At 43.0% G+C, this 18,875-nt stretch overlaps 4 protein-coding genes across 4 annotated transcripts in view; 2 read left to right on the forward strand and 2 right to left on the reverse strand.

Moving 5' to 3' along the window:
- The window catches only part of raph1b (Ras association (RalGDS/AF-6) and pleckstrin homology domains 1b), a 39,777-nt gene extending 35,761 nt beyond the window's left edge, over nucleotides 1-4,016 (forward strand). Inside the window, 1 exon segment of the mRNA XM_078244087.1 lies at nucleotides 1-4,016. Coding sequence (XP_078100213.1) covers nucleotides 1-1,613 — 1,613 coding nt within the window. The 3' untranslated portion in view covers nucleotides 1,614-4,016.
- A 200-nt stretch (nucleotides 4,017-4,216) lies between these two features.
- spp2 (secreted phosphoprotein 2) lies at nucleotides 4,217-5,913 on the reverse strand. Its single transcript, XM_078243849.1, has 5 exons — nucleotides 5,728-5,913; nucleotides 5,440-5,562; nucleotides 4,972-5,082; nucleotides 4,614-4,662; nucleotides 4,217-4,450 (listed from the first exon to the last, which is right to left on the reverse strand). The coding sequence occupies exons 1-5, from the start codon at nucleotides 5,899-5,901 to the stop codon at nucleotides 4,359-4,361; spliced, it is 549 nt and encodes a 182-aa protein (XP_078099975.1). The 5' UTR covers nucleotides 5,902-5,913; the 3' UTR covers nucleotides 4,217-4,358.
- Nucleotides 5,914-6,527: 614 nt separating this feature from the next.
- alg11 (ALG11 alpha-1,2-mannosyltransferase) lies at nucleotides 6,528-11,481 on the reverse strand. Its single transcript, XM_078243903.1, has 5 exons — nucleotides 11,385-11,481; nucleotides 9,397-9,618; nucleotides 8,775-9,146; nucleotides 7,549-8,114; nucleotides 6,528-7,468 (listed from the first exon to the last, which is right to left on the reverse strand). The coding sequence occupies exons 1-5, from the start codon at nucleotides 11,429-11,431 to the stop codon at nucleotides 7,185-7,187; spliced, it is 1,491 nt and encodes a 496-aa protein (XP_078100029.1). The 5' UTR covers nucleotides 11,432-11,481; the 3' UTR covers nucleotides 6,528-7,184.
- Nucleotides 11,482-11,839: 358 nt separating this feature from the next.
- cpb2 (carboxypeptidase B2 (plasma)) lies at nucleotides 11,840-14,590 on the forward strand. The gene is made up of 11 exons (XM_078243822.1): nucleotides 11,840-11,916; nucleotides 12,246-12,321; nucleotides 12,405-12,529; nucleotides 12,605-12,713; nucleotides 12,916-13,017; nucleotides 13,239-13,343; nucleotides 13,448-13,558; nucleotides 13,662-13,752; nucleotides 13,870-14,072; nucleotides 14,210-14,294; nucleotides 14,383-14,590. Exons 1-11 carry the CDS (start codon nucleotides 11,840-11,842, stop codon nucleotides 14,586-14,588), a joined length of 1,290 nt encoding a protein of 429 aa, XP_078099948.1. The 3' UTR covers nucleotides 14,589-14,590.
- Nucleotides 14,591-18,875: the final 4,285 nt, after the last annotated feature.

The raw sequence follows: 18,875 nt of genomic DNA on the forward strand, positions 1-18,875 counted from the left end.
TCCCCCCACCGCCGTCCATGCCAACCCCTGGGTCCGCCATGGCTGTGCTAAAGCTGGGCCCTCCCAGTCCAGCTACCCCACCTGCCTTTATTCCTCCGCCCCCAGCACCTCCACCTGCTCCACAGACCAACGGAGTTACATTTCCTCCCCCTCCTTCTCCCCCACCACCCCCTCCTGCACTGGCTCCCATGAGCCAGCCTGTTAACCCCAACGGGCTGAAGCAGGCCCTTAAGGAAAGGTTTCCCAGCCCGCCACGGGACCTCCTCTCTCCAAACGGAGGCCTTGAGGAGTCCCCACCGCCTGCCCCCGCCCCACCTCCCCCACCTCCTCCCCCTCCACCTCCGCCACCCCCACCTCCTCCTCCCCAGCACTTCCCAGTGCCAGTCCAGTTCCCGCCTTCTCCTGCACCGCCGCCGGCGCCACCCAAAACCTTCACCCCAGGCTTTGTCCCTCATACTGCCTCCAAACCCATGTCACCTGTCTCCCCATTTCCTCCTGCCCCACCTCCTGCTTCTCTGGGCGGCCCGACCCCACCACCACCTCCACCCCCTCCTCCACCTGCACCCCTCAAGAAGCAGTACAGTCTCCAGGCGGGCCACCCTCCTCCGACTCTCCCCAAGCAGCACAGCCTGTCTAAACAAACGCCCTTCTCCACGGGAGCCGCTCCCACCATGTCTTTGGTGAAACAACTAGCAAGTCAGTTTCCAGGAGCTCCGTCCCAAGTAGCCAATCACACAGAGAGCCCCAAAGCCCCCCTCTCTCCACCTGCAGTAAAGACCAAACCAAAATGGCAGCCTGGGGGTGGCCAACAGCTGCAGTCTCCAGAGTTCCCTCCTCCCCCTCCAGACAGCAACATTGGCTTCCCTGCCCCTCCTCCTCCGCCACCTCCCCCACCCCCCGTCACCGGCCCGACTCCACCACCTCCCCCACCCCCCGTCACCGGCCCGACTCCACCTCCTCCTCCGCCACCTCCCCCACCCCCCGTCACCGGCCCGACTCCACCTCCTCCTCCGCCACCTCCCCCAGCCCCCGTCACCGGCCCAACTCCACCTCCTCCTCCACTCCCTCCTGGGAACCTGGGCTCCCCCTTGAGGAGGTCACCCTCTGGGTCCTCCAATTTCATAGGCAAGAAACCCCCTCCCACCCCACAAAGGAACACCAGCGTCAAGTTCAACGCCTCAGCTTCTTATGAGGAATCCAGGAGGAACTTGTTCAGTAAGTTTGCTCCCCAGAACAACGCTCCTCCTTCATCCCCATGTCCCACCGCCTCCTCCACTGGATCCCTTTCCAAGGACCCTTCAGCTGGACCCCCTGCTCCCCCGAAACCAGGCAAGCTCAACCTGGCCAACCTGCCCATGGCGCTCCAAGCCAAAGTGAGCCAGGTAAAGCAAACCGGTGGTGACTTCCCTACCCCACCACACGAGTGCGCCTACTTCCCACCTCCTCCCCCGGCCTCTGAGCTCTTCCCCCCTCCTCTACCTCCTGGTAGTGACACCCATAGCGGAGGCCCTCCTAGGGTAGCTGTGGTCAACCCCCAGCCCCAGGCACCCCCCCCCCTCCTCCTCCGCCTGTCTGCCTTGTCAGCAATTCATCATGGGGGAAGAGCTCCCTGAAAAAGACTCCTCCACCCACACTTGTGCGGCGTAATAACACCACCCCGGAGCCCCCTCCACTCTCACCACCTCCACCCACCTCCCCAAAGGGCAGCTCGGGCCAGCCCAATTTCCTGGAGGATCTCAACCGGACACTGAAGCGAAAGTCAGTGGGTCGCCAAAGTTCTCTCAACTCGGCTGGCCTCACGGACAAGTTGGACCCTGCGGGAACTATGGATGACATGGCGCTGCCCCCGCCGCCCCCTGAGCTGCTCCTGGACCAAGGAAAGCAAAGCAACGGAGGAAATGGCAGCTACATGTCCGGAAACATCTCGGGCTATGCAACACTACGACGAGGACCCCCACCTGCGCCACCCAAACGGGGGGACACCACCAAACTTACTTGAGTGTTGAACTTGGAGATCGGGACACCATGAAGATGGATGAATAGACAATGAAAGAATATATGGAAGTGAACATTCATTCGTGAAATGGGAGCGAATTCCTGAATTCCTTCCGTCCTCTTGGGATCACAATGATAAATAAATAGATGACTGTGTATATACTAAAACCCAAACCAGACCATGGTCAATTAGTGTTTGCTAATTATTGCATTTTTTTTTGTTTTTTTTGTTTTGTTTGTTGTGTTTTTTTTTTGTTTTTTTTTTTACATGTTTGGCTTTCTGGATCAGTGGGGTTTATAATATTGGGACAATTTAAGACTGGAGCAGTTAAGTTTGAGGTCACAGAAAAATAAAACAGACTTTTAATTTTCTGTGTTTTGTCTAAACTCTCTGGAAGACATTGTATTTCCCTGTATGGTAAACCCCACCCATCTGGTACACCAAGCAGCACTCATAAGAATTGTGCAAACATTACTGGATCCCGGTCTGAGCCGAACCATGTTATCCGCTTCTTTGCCATAAGTTTGTGCCACATACTGGAGACAAAAAAAAAAATTACACCACCACAGGATCTTTCTGCTTTGGTACTGCATGGACTTCATGTAAGAACAAGCTATAAAACATGAAGCTGTTCTGGTGTGTGTGCATGAGTGTGTGTGTGTGTGTGTGAGAGAGAGAGAGAGAGAGAGAGAGAGAGAGAGAGAGAGAAAAACTGAGATATGCATACATGCATTGTGTGCATGCATGTATGTATGATTATATGCCGGTGAAGTAGTTAACCATTAAAGAAGGCCTTTGTAGAGCGGGGACGGTTAGGTTTGCTTTTATATGAAATTATTTAATGATCGCTAAATGGAAGGATTTTTTTTTTTTTTTTTGTAAGTCTGTGTTTTAATAGCTGGTCAACAAAGTCTAGAGAGGAACAAAACATCAGGGTGCAATGGAATGTATATGGAAAGGTGTAATTGAAATTACACACACAAAGGAAAAAAAAAACAACTTTCAGATCTGTTGTCTCAAACATTTCTAGACTGTTCCACAACTTGGCAAATGCAAATCAGAAGGAAGCCTTATCCCCAAAGTCTTGCACAGAGGTCAAAGCAGAAAGGAGATTTCTTCCAAAGGTTCAGCAGAGTCTGGACTGTGCAACTGGAGAAAAGAAAAACACTTATTTTTTATTTAATGGGACTGTAAATGGAGGAGGAGGCCTGTAATGGTGTATCTTCGTGGACTGTGTGAGTTCCCCATGCGTTGGCTTGATTTTGGACCTTATCCTTCAGTTTGTATCTGTACAGTTGCAGCTGCTACTCCGTTACTGTTGGTCCCCGCCGCCTCTTAAAGTCACATCATATCACAATTCAGGAAGTAGAATGTACAGGTTGGATTCAGTCATGTCAAGTATACTCATCTTCTCCACGCAAGGTGACCCAGTTGAAAAATATACATTTGTCTGGTTAATGTACAGAGCGTTAAATCATGTAGTCAATAACAGAAATCATATGACTGGCATTAGACTGAATGTTGCTTTTATCTGTGTGTCTATCATATCTTGTTTCTCCACGGTGCTATTGGTGGACAGGGACTTAAGGTTATCATTCGATTTTGCACCTGTACAGTGGATCATGAAGGGTTTTAATTTTAAGTGCTAGTGCTGTCCTTCAAGGAATTCCTCATCAACATGTCCTTGTGTGCCAGGATGACATATCATTAATATTTCAGACTGTTTAAACCGGTTTTAAATTGGCTTTAGTGTGGAAATGTGTGCTTGTGTCATGAATGTGGTCGTTTCCACTCACATTCTTATGTCCTACACTACAGTGGTTTGATCGCCACCTGGAAGGCAGTGTACCGTTTCTTATAACTGAATATCATTGTCTTTAACAGGATGTTTGCTACAGTACAGTATCTAAGTTATTCATGGGCTGACGTGAACGTGGGGCCAAGTGAAATGAAGAAAAATGGCTGCAGATGTGTCCTCTTGCATATAAACTGAAAATCACAATATAAATGTTCAAACCTGTCTCAGAGTCCTCATTTGTTCAAATGATTTGGGTCAGGTGCAGCTGGGAAGATCTGTATGGGTAATTCACTTAATCTAATGCATTTAGGCACCATGATTTCACAGTTAAAGTACAAATGATTAAAATGGGAACAGAGTTTGTTGGTCAGTGAATCCCAGACTTCCTCTAGTGGTCTTATCCTGTCCTACACTAAGAAATAAAATGGCATGAATCCTTGGTTAGAATGTTTTCCCAATCAAATATCATAAAGAAGGACCAAATTCATAGGGTGCAAATTCAATTTTTTAATTCAAGTTTGTTCTCTGATCAGCACCTGAATTTGTCCAGAATGAGCTGAACTTTTACTCCAGGGAGTTGGTCCAGACTTCCGCTGTCGGGCTGTGGAGAGAGCGACCAGTCTGGACGGGTGGAGCAGTCGGAGCAGGGGCCGGGACTGTTGAAAGATATACCAATAACTGGTTGGTTACATGCACTGAATATTACAATGTATATTGAAATACTGAAGACAAGCCCTGTGAATTTGTGAAAGACATTAGCAAAATGTTTATTGAAACACGTCAGTAAATGATTGTACTCTACCATCACTTGTTAATTACCTCTACTTGCCAATGAGATGTCGAACTGGTGTCTCCCTCTTGAGAACTTCTGTGGATATAAAGCCTTGATATTATTCACATGCACTATATATATATTGTTGCTTAAACTTATTGGAAAGCTTAACTTTTATGTTGTGGGTATGGGTTTATTAAGTTCATTTGCTGTACTAACTTGATGGAAAACTTCCAAATAAATAGAAGTTTTACAGCTTTTTTCCACTTTTTGTAGCCAATATATTTTGCTATGACTTAAAACCAAAAATGGAAAATTAGAAATTAGGTGGGGGGGGAAAAAAATGAAAATGACAGCACTGCTATTCTCCCTTTTCTAGCCCACCCCTCTTGTCTGTGTCCTCACCTCCTCACTGGACTCTGAGCTGGAGCTCGCTGAGTCGTGGCCGCATCTGAGAGAAAGCACCTGGGTTGAGGTGGCCGACATTCGAACCCGACTGGAGCAGGACAAGGATGGCTGAAGTGAAGGCAGAGGATGGTATTTTTTTTAATATTCTGAATAATGCAAATATTAAGTCACTGATACCGCTGCATCATGGCATTATTGATTTGATGGACCCACTCTGTCCCAGTAAATTTGTGCCAATGCAAACAGTGGGCTGCATCAGTCTGTCAACACGTGTCCTACCCAGAATTTAGATAGGAGACCTTCACAGGGTACAGTGAAATAGTTAACAATCAACACTGATACTATGTATTATTAAAGTGATATACCCCACCCCTGTCCTGTGGCACCAAACTAAAACAATCCATCATAAGGTATTAATTAGGTATAGTAATCATTTTTCACCCCTGATGACATGAAATGTCTCACCACAAAGAAGCCAGGTCTGACAGCACATGTCTGTGGGTCGTTTCTGGAAGCCTTCACACACTCCGTCTCTTTAATGCCAAATACCATCAGCAGGTCAGCAGTGTTCGTGCCCACGGGCATAACCTGGCATGCATGTGATATTTGTCATAATGAAAATAATATAAAGAACATACACCTAGTACTGCAGCTATAGTGTAAATAGCATCCACTGCAACTATTACTACTAAAAATAGAAAATGGGTACAGACACTGCAAATAAATATATATCTTATAAGTGTGTAGACTCACCCTTTTGACAGAGCCTCGAGTTATCCGGTAGAGATGGTTGACAGCATACACAGAGTTGACCTCAGCCAGAGCTGCTCCAAGCCCTCTGTTTGCCAAAGCCTCCAGCTCAGAGTTGTACAGTGGGACACCTGCAAGGACAAATATGTGGAGTAAGTCACTCAAGTATTTACTCATGAAGTGATCAATACGGAGAACCACTCACCTGAGCATCCCAGAGACTGCAGCAGGGCCAAGAGAAGCACGTGGAACTTCATCTCGTCTAGCACCAAACCAAAATACCTCAGTCCTTCCTTTACCTCCCTCTATATATGTTCAGCCTTTGTGCGAGCACCCCGATGCACCGCCTCTTACCCTCCATAACCCCATTAAAAAAAAAAACTCCCTCCCCTGCTGTCTGTCCTGCTTCTTTCGTGCAATAGCTGCTAACCTTTGTTCAGCACTATTGATCCCAGGGTGATGCCCTGAGTTAAATGAGCACTATGTTAAGAATTGAGTTCAGATGACCGTCACTCAGACCCTCTATTTGATAAGGATCTTCAAATCTGACTGTTAATAATACATTGTGCCAAAATTTAATTCGGATGAGGTCTTAGCACTGGAGGACACTGAGTCACCAGCAATCCATTTTTAGCAATATATGACTTTGGTAATGTATCCGTTTGTTATATTCGCTGCGTTTCTTTGTTTACCTCTCCAATAGTTCATTTGTTATCTTTGGCTTTTGGACTGTTGGTCAGACAAGACATTTTATAGACCAGAACAATTAATCGATCAGTCAAGAAACTACATCAATACCTTACTCCCGTCATATCTTTATTACATTCCTCATCAATATCAAAAATACCTTACATTTTGGGCATGTAGAGAATTCCAGTTCCAGTGTCTACAAAACTAGTTTTGTTCCCCTTCAGCCATTTTCACCATGTTAAATATAATACATCTCTTTTAAATTAAACTGACACGACTGACAAAGGAATGTGTCCGATAGAAATGCGATAAGAGCTTGAACTGTCATTTCACAGGATAATCTAGTATTTACAAAAACAACTTGAACAGAACTACACCATTTCCTGTAGCTGGATTCTCTCTAACCACGTTAGGCAAAGATCTAATATTTTAAAGAATTAGATTATATCTGTACCTGATTTCAACTTAAAAACACGTCTGTTATAAGGCCATGTCTCTAAATTGTACTCATACATTTATAAGAATTATCAGAAACTTTCTTGGGTTTATTTCAGTAAAAAGAAGAAGAGCAGTGTTGGGAATTTCAACAGCCCTCTGTGTGAGCCCATGAGTGATCTCTGCATCAGTTTTAATCAGATTTTTGTCACCGATCCTTCAGTGTAAATCCAGCCGGAAGTGCATCAAAATAAAAGGTGCTCAAAGTGTCAAATAGCCACTATCACGTTAACTGTACATGCACAGATACACAAACACACAAACGAGTCCTCCTTTCATCGTTCAAGTGTCCCTATCAGTGGCTCCATAGCAGCGAGGAAGCAGGCGTCAAACTCCTGATCTGAGAAGCGAGCCACGGACTGACGTGCGTTGCGTCTGATGTGCAGCCGGCTGGCGGGCGCCAGCGCCAGGATCCTCTCTATGGCTTCCGCGTAACTGTCCTCGTCATCAGCCAGGAAGCCTGTCTGGCCTCCCTCGAAAGGCACCACAATGTCCAGCTGGGGACCGCCGGACTTGTGCGCCAGAATGACCTTCCCTGCTGCCATACACTCCACAATGCCTAGAGGGGATAAAAGAAGCACTTTTAATATCATCAAAAATAAATGAGACAATCTAAACAACATCAGACAGATTAATTACCTATTCCAAAGTGTTCATTCCACATGGTATGCAGTCCGATGGTGGCTTCTCCCATCTCTCTCTTTAGCTCCTCGAAGGGTACGTTCAGTTTAAACTGCACCCTGTCGGCCACACCCAACTCCTGGCACAGCCCCCTCAACATGAGCACCCTATCCTCGTCTTCCTGATTCCTGCATCCACCAATCAGAACCAGCTTCAGTGCCTCCCTGCCCCCCGGCCCCTCCCTCCTCCTGTCCAACACCTTTTTGAAAGCTGTTATCTGCAGCCGGTGGTCCTTCTCCGGCCTGAACTGCCCAATAGAAACGATCGAGTGGCACTTCTTGTCCCCATCCTCCTCCAGCGGCACGTCCAAGAACGCGCTGACGTCGCAGGGTGGGTAGACCACACTGGTGCGGTTGGGAGCGCGCCACAGCGACAGGATATGATTGAGGGTCCAGGAGGAGTTGACCATGATGAGGTCGCTGCAGGAGCCTGCCATGCCGTAGAGCATGGCAAGCAGGCAGTAGTAGACCACCTTGAAGGCGCTCAGGAACAGACTGTTGGAGACGTAGTCAGGGTTGTTGAACCTAGGACATTATTATTTGAGGGGTTAGCAAGCAGCAGGTTTTAGTAACTTAAAGGTCCCATGCCATGAACATTTCACTTTATGAGGTTTTTTAACATTAATATGCGTTCCCCCAGCCTGCCTATGGTCCCCCAGTGGCTAGAAATGGCGATAGGTGTAAACCGAGCCCTGGGTATCCTGCTCTGCCTTTGAGAAAATGAAAGTTCAGATGGGCCGATCTGGAATCTGCTCCTTATGAGGTCATAAGGAGGGAGGTTACCTCCCCTTTCTCTGCTTTGCCCACCCAGAGAATTTGGCCCACCCATGAGAGAGAGACATCATGGCTTTCAAACGAGCAAAGTGGCAGTTGGTCAAGGCCACACCCCCACTCTCCACCTTGCCCCCCCTCTCTCCTCCTCAATAGCTACAGACACAGAAATGGCACATACTAAGGAAAGCTCATTGTGGTACTGGCTCTAGTGGCTGTAATTCTGCACCAAGGCTGAATTTAGGGAAAGAGACTTCAGATACAGTATTAGGGGACCACTATGGTCTATATAAAAGCATCCAAAGAGCACCATGTCATGGGACCTTTAAAAAAAATTGAAATAAATAGAACATAACATAAAAAAGCCCCTGTATGATGTGTTCTCAACACAGCCATTTGACACACAGTAATTACCTGGGGTTCCTCTCTCTCACTACAGACAGCATGTCAGTGCTGATGGTGGGGTAGTGAACATAACTGCCCACTCTGCAGCCTCCCAAGTAGCGGAACAGGGGCAGAGTGAAGGTGTAGCCCATGGAGTCGATGTAAAGGTCTGGGACAAACTCCGTCAGCGCCTCCCATCCCAGGAAGACAGAGCCCACACTCTGTCCCAGCAGGGTGAAGTGAGGAAACAGGCCGGGCTCCACAAGCAGCCGGTGCCTCAGGAACACAAACTGAACCGGGCGGGGGAGCACGATGTTGAAACGACGGCGCGCCCCATCCAGGATCTGCTGTCCCGTCACACCCAGGTCCCCCGTGTATACCACAAAGTTGATGTCCACGTACCTGTGCGGATGTAGAGGGTTAAGTTAAGATTTCACATTTCCACAGATTCTCTTCAAGCTAGTTCACTCTTTATTTTAGCTGCATATAATGCTGTCAAAAAGGAAAAATCTACCCAAGGACTAAAAGACACCGTTTTGAAAAGACTGTGACTACATATTGGAAAACGCAGTAAATCAGTAACTAGTAAGCACACAAGTTAGGAAAAGTAGACACTACTTAAAACTATAACAAATGTATCAGTTAGCTTTACCTGCGCTGCAGTGCCCTGATAGCACACCAGAGCACCCTCTCTCCCCCACCACCAGCATTGCAGTAGGGGTGGAAGAAGGCAACCGTGGGACGGCCGTCCCTCGCCCGCCGAGCGTTCCTGCTGCTCTGAAGCCAGAAGCGCACAGCCAGCACCAGCAGGACTAGGACAGCGATCAGCAGCACACACAGAAACAACAGGGGCAGCAGCAACTTCCACAGCAACCTGAAACACAGAGACACAGCACACTTAGGTATATGGGATTAGCAAGCAAGTTGCATATTTTATGTATATGGCCAACATTACATCAAAAGCTTAGGTGTAAAAAAAAAAAAATGGGAAGAAGAATTAGGGACAAATATAATATATCAGATGCCGTATGGGACAGAGCTATAAGCTGGGTGAATGGGTTTAAAGTTCTTCACCGTATGCACTACAGTAAGGTTAAACTGGCCAAACACATGGACATGGATGACATCTGTGACAGATGTAGACTGGACAGAGCAGATTTACTTCACATGTTTTGGTCATGTTCCAGGTTGAGAGAGTTCTGGGCATCAATATTAAAGGTCTTAAATGAAGCCTTTGATTTAGATCTACAACCTAGCCGTGTTTGGGGTACAAGGGGGTGATATTGTAATGCTCAATAGTAAGGAAAGTGTTGTTGCTTTTGTAACCTTAATACAGGGTTCATACGCATTTTAACCAATACTTTTCGGCAAATTTCCATGACTATGTATTCCTGAAAATGTCAGGTCGACATTACACAATAAGAATAAAAATCTGTGTTAAAGTTTACCCTCAGAGGTTTAACAATAAAATGAATGAGAATTTATGTGGTTCATAGTGGGATTCGTAATATCACAGCCCGAATAGAATGGTGAGGTTAAGACGACGTGAAAATACATTTATTAATCACATGCTATTATGCTGTGTTAAAAAAAAAAATTCCATGACTTTTCCAAGACTTTCTGGGTCTTTTAATGTTTCCAAAACCTTTTCAGGCCTGGAATTTGCATTTTTTTCAAATTCCAAAACTTTTCCAGGTTTTTTTCAAAACGTATAAACCCTGTTAACAGCATGACGGAGAATACTACATACTATACTACATATTACTAAAAATAAAAATACTTTCTTAGAGGATCAACCAGAAACTTTTACAAAAATTGGGACCCTTTAATGGCTTACTTTGAAAGACTTACCTCACTTCCCTCTTAATAACTGCTAATTGTAAAGCACACTGATTACACTATTTGCTATCATGAGTAATAGAAGAAAGGGGTTGTTTTTTTGTTTGTTTTTTTCTCCTCCTTTTCTTTTTATTTGTTTCTGTATCTGTCCTCCTTTCCTCGGGACAAGGGTTTGTGGTGGGTGGGATGGGGTTAATAGAAATATGTCTTGTTATAATTGACAATGTAATGTTGCACTGTATATTCTATCTTCTCTAAAGCAATAAAAATACTTGAAAAAAAAAAAAAAAAAAGCTTAGGTTTAACCACGTTGTTGTGACATTGTAACTTATCAAAATGTACTACTTAACTAGCGTTATACACATAAATAACGCATGCATATAGTCATAATAAGCTCAGGTTTAAAGGAATATGCCCTATTGCCACATATAGCTAGCTAGACTACAGACTGTAACGTTACTGTCCACTGACCAAACTGCTGCATACATAGGAGTAATTTAACTAGTAAAGAGCTTGTTCTTCATGGCAATATTACTTGTAGTAACGTTAGACAAACAGGAAATACAGAGTTGTAATTTTTATAAAAACCACAACCAACGCATTAGCTTCACGTTAACTGAATAACCTGAAAGATCGTCAAAATGTTAACGTAGCATTGCTGGTATTAATAGCTAACGTTAACGTTACAAACGTTACCGGAGCAGCAGCCAACATACAATTAAATGAAACAAGCGCTTTCAAAATTGACAATTGACATCTTGTAATTTTCTAATACTCGGATTATAACCTAATATATCTTACCTTGTTAATTCACACAAACAGAGGACCAACTGGTCGTGGCCCGACATCTTGCCAAGATCGATTTAACAACACAACCTTCCCTTCCAAGTTGTCACTTTCCTCCTCCTCCTGTTTGTCCAACTGTTATTCATATTTACCTGGCGCCGCCTATCGGCGAGGAGGTATTATAACTCCACTGACTTTTACAACTTGTATTGATGAAGAGTCGTATTGTAAAGCTTGCATTCATTTAGGCATTTTGTAAATTATACAAATATTTTAACTGGAGTTGCTGACACTATAGCACCAGAAATATGCTAACCTGCTGCCTGCCAGCCATGATGGCTGATCTATGCCCTCCTCTGTCAAAACAAATAATGTTTAACTTCTAAATAAACACTGTTTAAATCAATAATGTGTCCCTGTCCCCGTGGTTTAAACAAACCTCTATCATTTCTAGTCTGGATTCTGACATCATGAAGACTCTTTTGATTTTGTTTGTTTTAATGAATTTGGACAAACTCCTGAAGACTGGACGCTGCACAGAAACGCAGTAAGTTGATTGAAATGTCAAGCAACTGTGTTCATTTTTTATCTATGAGGTAACTGTTTTCCACAAAGAAAATAGATTATGACACACTTGTGCAAACACACACGCTCATACCATGTATGTTGCCGTGCGTGAACACAGATTCAAACTCTATGACACAATTTTAACAAAGCTTCTGAAAATTAAACCGCACCTTATATTTACTTATTCTGGCACTGTCTATAATACAGGTGAAAACATTAAGACATTTGTTTGTTTCTGATTGGCCCATAGGTGTTTGCATCATCATTCACTATGTATCTTAATAATGTCCTGTTTTTCTTTTTATTCAGAGACCAAATTCTATCAATCACCCCCAAAACACAGGAACAAGTGGACATCTTGAAGAATGTTTCCACTCAATATGAGGTAGAAATTAGAGTCTTCATCAGTGATTGCGCTCCTTTGTTTTTTCCGCTCTGTTTATCATTATGTTACATACTTTCTCCCAGACAGCTTTATGGCAGCCTGTTTCACCTCAGTACATCAAAGAAGAAACTGAGGTCCACCTGTATGTTCCTGCAAACAGCTCAGAGATTGTCAAGGATCTGCTACAGAAACACGCCATGACACATGGGTCTGTTACCTGTCTGAAAACATAGTTCTGCAATTAGTTTGAAGGTTTTGTTATTTACTTGTATGTTTATTGTAGGGTGTTATTGGCCAACGCCAACGAGTTGATTGAAATGCAGACGAGAAACGACTCCACTGACCCACGAAGCGGCTCAACTTTCTACGAGAGATATCACAGTCTGGATGATGTATGCTTTTCATCTAACTATCAGATTCCAGCTTCATAACATTTAGTTATTTGTTGGTTTTATGTCAGAGAGGTGCTAATTCAACAAATTGAACAGTTTAAGCGTCACACACAGACTTTATTCCAAGACCACTGGTGTATTGATGGACTTTGCTTGATGGATGTATCACAGTTTACATCCAAACACACTGTCTCCATTGTAGATCTATCATTGGATAAACAGGACCCAACAGGAAAACCCCAACATGGTCAAAGCCATTCTCATTGGCTCCTCATATGAGAAGCGACCACTCTATGTTCTGAAGGTACACTCATCCATCACCTACTAAGCTACAGCAATGACGATTGCTTTTTTCCCCGCATACATTCTGCACAAATTAATCAGCATTATTACTTTTTTCTCTTTAGAAGTATTTTGTGTTGAAAAGTGTTCCGAGATTTTTGTTTTCCATTCATAAAGCTGACCTGTAAGAGAAATTAGATTGTTTTTCCCCCTCACACTTTAAATGAAGTCTGTCTTTCTCAGTTGTCTATAAATAACAGGCCGAATAAGAAAGCAATGTGGATTGACTGTGGTATCCATGCCAGAGAGTGGATCTCTCCTGCTTTCTGCTTATGGTTTGTACAAAATGTGAGTATATTTATTGAAGTATCGACAGGGTGGGAATGTCTTGTTTGTTCTTTTATGATTTTCACACAGGTCTAGCACTAAAATCAATGTCCTTTCTTGGAAAGTCTCTGTCATTTTACAAGCTAAACCAAGACATTACTCGCATCTTGGACAACATGGATGTCTACATCCTGCCTGTTATGAACCCTGATGGATACCATTACACATGGACAACAGTAAGAATACATATTGTGTGTATTGTTAAGTGCTTGACCAGTTGTAAAGAGGGCAATTCCAACTGGATTCATGATTTGCCCCTGTTTTATGTTTTTGTCTCAGAACAGGATGTGGAGGAAGAACCGCTCTGTCAGCAAGAGCAGCAACTGCATCGGGGTCGACCTCAACAGAAACTTTGATGCCAACTGGTGCAGTAGGTCTTCCTCTAACATTACAGTGCCCTCCTTATTGATTACCACATTGAACTCTTTCTTCCATATATGAGAGTCTCAGTAGGATCTATAAGGTAATGTGATTGTGTGTCTTCCAGCGGAGGGAGCCTCTGATGAGCCCTGCACTGAGATCTACTGCGGTGCGTTCCCTGAGTCGGAACCAGAGTCGCAGGCCGTGGCCAACTTCCTGCGCAGTCACAAGGACTCAGTTCAGTTCTACCTCAGCATCCACTCCTACTCTCAGATGCTTCTCTTCCCGTACTCCTGCACCTTAGATGAAGCAGAGAATCACAAAGACCTGGTGAGTGGTGACAGTCATAGCTTACATGTTTTCCACACTTCAGAGGTGTTTTATGTGAGTCCTTTCCTATTCAACTCCAGAGTATTTATTCTGCATGTGATTTGAGATAACACAGAAACTCTATATTGTTCTAAAAGCTTGAGATGGCCCAAGAAGCTGCCCAGGCAATCCGAAGATATTACAGGAACACCTACAAATATGGCTCTGGAGCAAAGACAATATGTAAGTAGGGCTTCAATATGAAGCAAATCAGCAAGACTTGATTCAGTCACTCACAAAGTACACATGAATGTCCTTGTCTGTTCTCCAGACTTGGCTCCTGGTGGTTCTGATGATTGGGCGTACAACCTTGGCATCAAATACTCCTTCACATTTGAGCTCCAGGACCGTGGGCGTTATGGCTTCCTCCTGCCACCATCTCTCATTTCCAGGGCCTGCAATGAAGCTCTGATTGCTGTGAAGACCATTGCTCTCAAGGTTATAGAGAAAACAAAATCTCCAACAAGTCATCCTTAAACCCTCTGGGCAGTTACACATAAAAGCATAAATACATAAAAGCTGTAAAAAAAAAACACAAAAAAGATTAAACTCATTGAAATTACAGATTAAGTTGAATGTCTTTTTTCTGTTTATTATTACTTACTGAGCACATATGGTAATAGCGTGTCACACTTACATAGAAAGTTGTTCCAATGAAAACTACATCATCATGCATACACCACACAGATAATAATAATCATTGTTACTGTTCTTGGAGATATCAGCTTTTTTTCCATTCCTTTATTGTGATTTCTTTTTTGCACGTTATAGGTTTACAAAGTGAAAAAGCCCAAAGTCCACCCCAAAGGGACTTAGCATCTCCAACAGAAAATACTGATCACAAACTGCTCCAAACAGCTCTATTGTAGTCCAGCCTTTACTTCAGAGATAAACGTGTCACTTTGTAACACACGTTATAATGCTCGCCTAGCTGCTAGCATGGCACGCCCTCATACTCTGCAACTGACTAGCTAGCAGTGCTGACCTACACTGTAAACCCGAACGTTCAAAGTAATTAAATAGATTAAGTAGTGTATACTCAAAGTTTTAGAAAAAGTTCTACTAACTTAATTATGTCAAGTTGGTGTAACATGTTCTTCCTTTTTGAGTAATTTTAACTAATCATTTTTGATTAAATGGAACTATTTTGTGCAAACTAACTTAAACTAACTTAAAAACATAACTTAAGTACAACTTAATATAAGTAAGTAATTACATGCTAAGAATAATAAAGTCCTGTTATTTCTATTGTTTCAAATAGGGATGATTTAAAAATAAACTTAATTTATATAGCACATGCTACATGAGTTACACGACACAATAAAATCTCAAAGTGCTTCACCAAATAAGTAAAATTGATCATAACAAATAAATTGCAATCATAGCAGTATATATTAAATATATTAATTATTAATTATTAATTAATTATTAATATTAAAACAGTAACAATTTGATTGGGGCAAATGGTCTGTTTCAAATATATGTATTATGAAGCATAAGAATACACAGTAATACAGTTGTTGTGGAACGGAAATCCTGCTTCTTTTCAAATACCGAACCAAAAGACAAACTGTACAAAGCCATAAATAAATAGATAGATAGATAGATAGATAGATAGATAGCACTTTATTGTCCGTGTACACGGAAATTTGTCTTGCAATACAAGCTCCAGCAATCACAACACAACAACCTATAAACAAGAGCTAAAAAACATAGAGGCATCAATAAGACATACATAGATACTTAATTAATATGAGGGGGGCCCTGCCCTGCAAGAGTGGTCTTAAATAGCCATAAACATATAGATAAAAGTAAAAAAATAGATAAAAATAGGGCCTCCGGAGGCGCTATAGGGTCTAAAGGCCCAGCATTACATGAATAACATCAACAGACAGACAAAATAAAACAACATAGGTATACAAGTAATTGAAAACAATAACAACAACCACACAAAAAAAATAAAAATAAAAAATTAATAAAATAAATTAATAAAATAAAAAACAAATCAGGAGCAACTTGACAGTGCCCACCCACCCGTTCCCACCCCAACGTAGTGCCACTTAGATGTGCTGAAGACTAATGCCTGCCTGCGTAGTGAATCTTAACCGTTAATCTTTCCCATAAATGATATCATCGGTCTCCAAATCTTTTCAGACTCCTCCATCCTATCACTAAGGATATAACGAATCAGTCAGGTATCAGTGTAGCCTATCAGTCAGTGTCGCAATCCAAACTTTAAAATTCGGTACCTCTTTATCTTTCCAGAGCAAAAGAATAAGTTTCTTTGCACAGAGGAGGCCATAGGACAGTAGATGGAGCTGTGCTCTGTAGTTTTTTAGAGTCCATTTTTTTCAACTGATATAATGTGTATCTCCTCTGTTTAAGTACTTCTGCCGTGTGTCCTTTGTTGCTGAGGAGGTTCCTCTTCCTCCAAGTCCTCCACCGGATGACGATGTGTTGGGCATGGGAGACGCTCATGAGAGGATTTTGAAAAACATTGGGTTTCATTCTCTGGATGGCGATACTGATCCAACGCGTCCCAACCTGTTGCCTCATGAAGTTCCACTGCCTCCAAGCCCTCCACCTGCTGAGGATATGCTTCACTTGGGAGACGCTCATGAGAAGGGGTACCCAGTTTTTTCTGACAAATGGTTTCCTTCTCTGGATGATATAGGTCTTCATTTGATGCCCCTCAGCCTCCTGGCTCAGATACCACTGCCTCCAAGCCCTACTCTTGTTGAGGAGGTGTTGGACATGGGGAACACAAATGAGAATAAGCACCCAGATTTAAAATACATTGTGTTTCCTTGTCTGGATGACGAAGTGGCCTGTCTGATGTCCCAGCCTCTCTGTGTAATGGCTTGTGAGGTTCCACTGCCTCCAAGTCCTCCACCTGTTGACGATGAACGTCATGTGAGACACTTTCATGTCAGAGGTCGGATTCGAACCCTGGACCTCTTCGTTGAGGCATAAACCTGTCATATCAACCTGTATATGTGCGCCTGCTCTACCACTGCTCTTTTGTGTTGTGTCTTGTCTTGTGCTAAGTTCTGTGTTGTGCTTTTTGTTGTTTTCTGTTTTTGTGATGCTTTGTGCTAACTTTTGTTTCGCTTGTGTTTTTTTGTATTTTAAAAAAGCCTTTTTTAACATCGAAGGCAGGGGACTACAGATGATTTTTTTAACCCACGGGAAATCATGTGTTTTATTAATTTGCGCTGTCCCCTTTCATAAATAAACTAGGGGGGGAAGGGGACTGAGTACCCAGGGCCCTCATGAGAAGAAATACCTAGATTTAAGAAACATCAGGTTTCCTTGTCTGGATGACGACCATATGGAGGTTGTGCCTTACATGGGAGACACACATGAGAAGAAATACCCAGATTTAACAAACATCAGGTTTCCTTCTCTGGAAGACAAAGTGGCATGTTTAATGTTCAAGCCTCTTCACCTGTTGCATCATGAGGTTCCTCTGCCTCAAGGCCCTCCTGCTGCTGATGCTGCGTTGGAGCTTAGGTGTTGTTTTTGATTCAGCCATGTCCTTGGAGTACCACTCTAAACAATTAGTTAGAAACTGTTTCTTCCAACTGAGGAATATTTCCAAATTAAGAACACTAGTGTCAAAGGGTGAGTTGGAGATGATCATTCATGCTTTCATTTCCTCTCGGTTAGACTACTGTAACAGTCTTTTTACCTGTTTGAGTAAGAAGGAGCTTTACCGTCTCTTTAACTCTGCTGCAAGGCTTTTAACTCACATTAACAAAAGAGCACACATCACACCTGTTTTAGCAGCACTTCACTGGTTACCAGTCCAGTATAGAATTCAATTTAAAATCCTGGTCCTTACTTTTAGAGCCCTGCACAGTCAAGTTTCTCCCTACATCGCTGACTTGATACAGCTTCATACTCCCACCTGGAGTCTGAGGTCATTAGGTCAGAGGCTATTAGTGGTTCCCCACACTCATTTTAAAACTAGAGGGGATCGATCCTTCCAAGCAGTGGCTCCTAGCCTGTGGAATAACTTGCCTCCCTCTCTACGTTGTGTGAATTCTGTCGAATCTTTTAAAAAGCAATTGAAGACTCTGCTATTCAAGCAGGCTTTTAGTTAGTCGAGGGTTTTTTATGGTTGTTTGTTTTGTTTTCTATTTGTATTTAAATGTTCTTGTATTTTTGTCGGATTGTATTACATTTTATTGTGAAGCACTTTGCATTTTTTATCTGTGAAAGGTGCTATACAAAAACGTTACTTACTTACTTAATAATGTATTCATTTCCTGTCTTTATGAATATGCATGTGAATAAAAACTGACCAAAATACTTTGTACAACTTTGTCTCATTATTATCATAATCAGTGATGTAATGGTAAAAGGTACAAACAGAGTTACCACAAATAGCGCTAAACAACACAAGTATAGCAGAAAAAGAAAAATGATTTATTTATAAATCATTCATTTGTTGACACTGGTAGGATTTGCACATTCACATCATCAACACTTAGAGTATTCCCAACATGCACATACCCTTGCCATGAGACACAACTGCACACCTACTGTAATTGTGTCCTTAACAACTTCAGTTTATGCAATATGAAGTGAGAAGTATTAAATGAACTGGAAGAGCTTCTATGATCGCCCATCAAGAAAGTGTGCAGCAGTCCTATAAAACGGGGATCTTCAACAGAGGGTCCAGGACCCCTAGGGGGTCCTCAGAGTCAATGCAGGGTGGCCTCCAAATAATTGTTAACCTTTTCTAAAGTTTTTTTCGAA

The sequence above is a fragment of the Sander vitreus genome, chromosome 24 (assembly GCF_031162955.1).
Source record: "Sander vitreus isolate 19-12246 chromosome 24, sanVit1, whole genome shotgun sequence".
Lineage (NCBI taxonomy): Eukaryota > Metazoa > Chordata > Actinopteri > Perciformes > Percidae > Sander > Sander vitreus.

Excerpts from the sequence above, each read along its gene's own strand:
- spp2 (XM_078243849.1), bottom strand. The coding sequence starts at position 5,901 with ATGAGTAAATACTTGAGTGACTTACTCCACATATTTGTCCTTGCAGGT. Across the intron at positions 5,083-5,439 it reads TCAGACCTGGCTTCTTTGTG|CCATCCTTGTCCTGCTCCAG; the intron begins GTGAGACATTTC and ends CCTTCACTTCAG. Across the intron at positions 4,451-4,613 it reads CATCTCATTGGCAAGTAGAG|TCCCGGCCCCTGCTCCGACT; the intron begins GTAATTAACAAG and ends ATCTTTCAACAG.
- alg11 (XM_078243903.1), bottom strand. The coding sequence starts at position 11,431 with ATGTCGGGCCACGACCAGTTGGTCCTCTGTTTGTGTGAATTAACAAG. Across the intron at positions 9,619-11,384 it reads TGTTTGTGTGAATTAACAAG|GTTGCTGTGGAAGTTGCTGC; the intron begins GTAAGATATATT and ends TCTGTGTTTCAG. Across the intron at positions 9,147-9,396 it reads ATCAGGGCACTGCAGCGCAG|GTACGTGGACATCAACTTTG; the intron begins GTAAAGCTAACT and ends ACATCCGCACAG.
- cpb2 (XM_078243822.1), top strand. The coding sequence starts at position 11,840 with ATGAAGACTCTTTTGATTTTGTTTGTTTTAATGAATTTGGACAAACTC. Across the intron at positions 13,559-13,661 it reads ACCATTACACATGGACAACA|AACAGGATGTGGAGGAAGAA; the intron begins GTAAGAATACAT and ends TTTTTGTCTCAG. Across the intron at positions 14,295-14,382 it reads CTCTGGAGCAAAGACAATAT|ACTTGGCTCCTGGTGGTTCT; the intron begins GTAAGTAGGGCT and ends TCTGTTCTCCAG.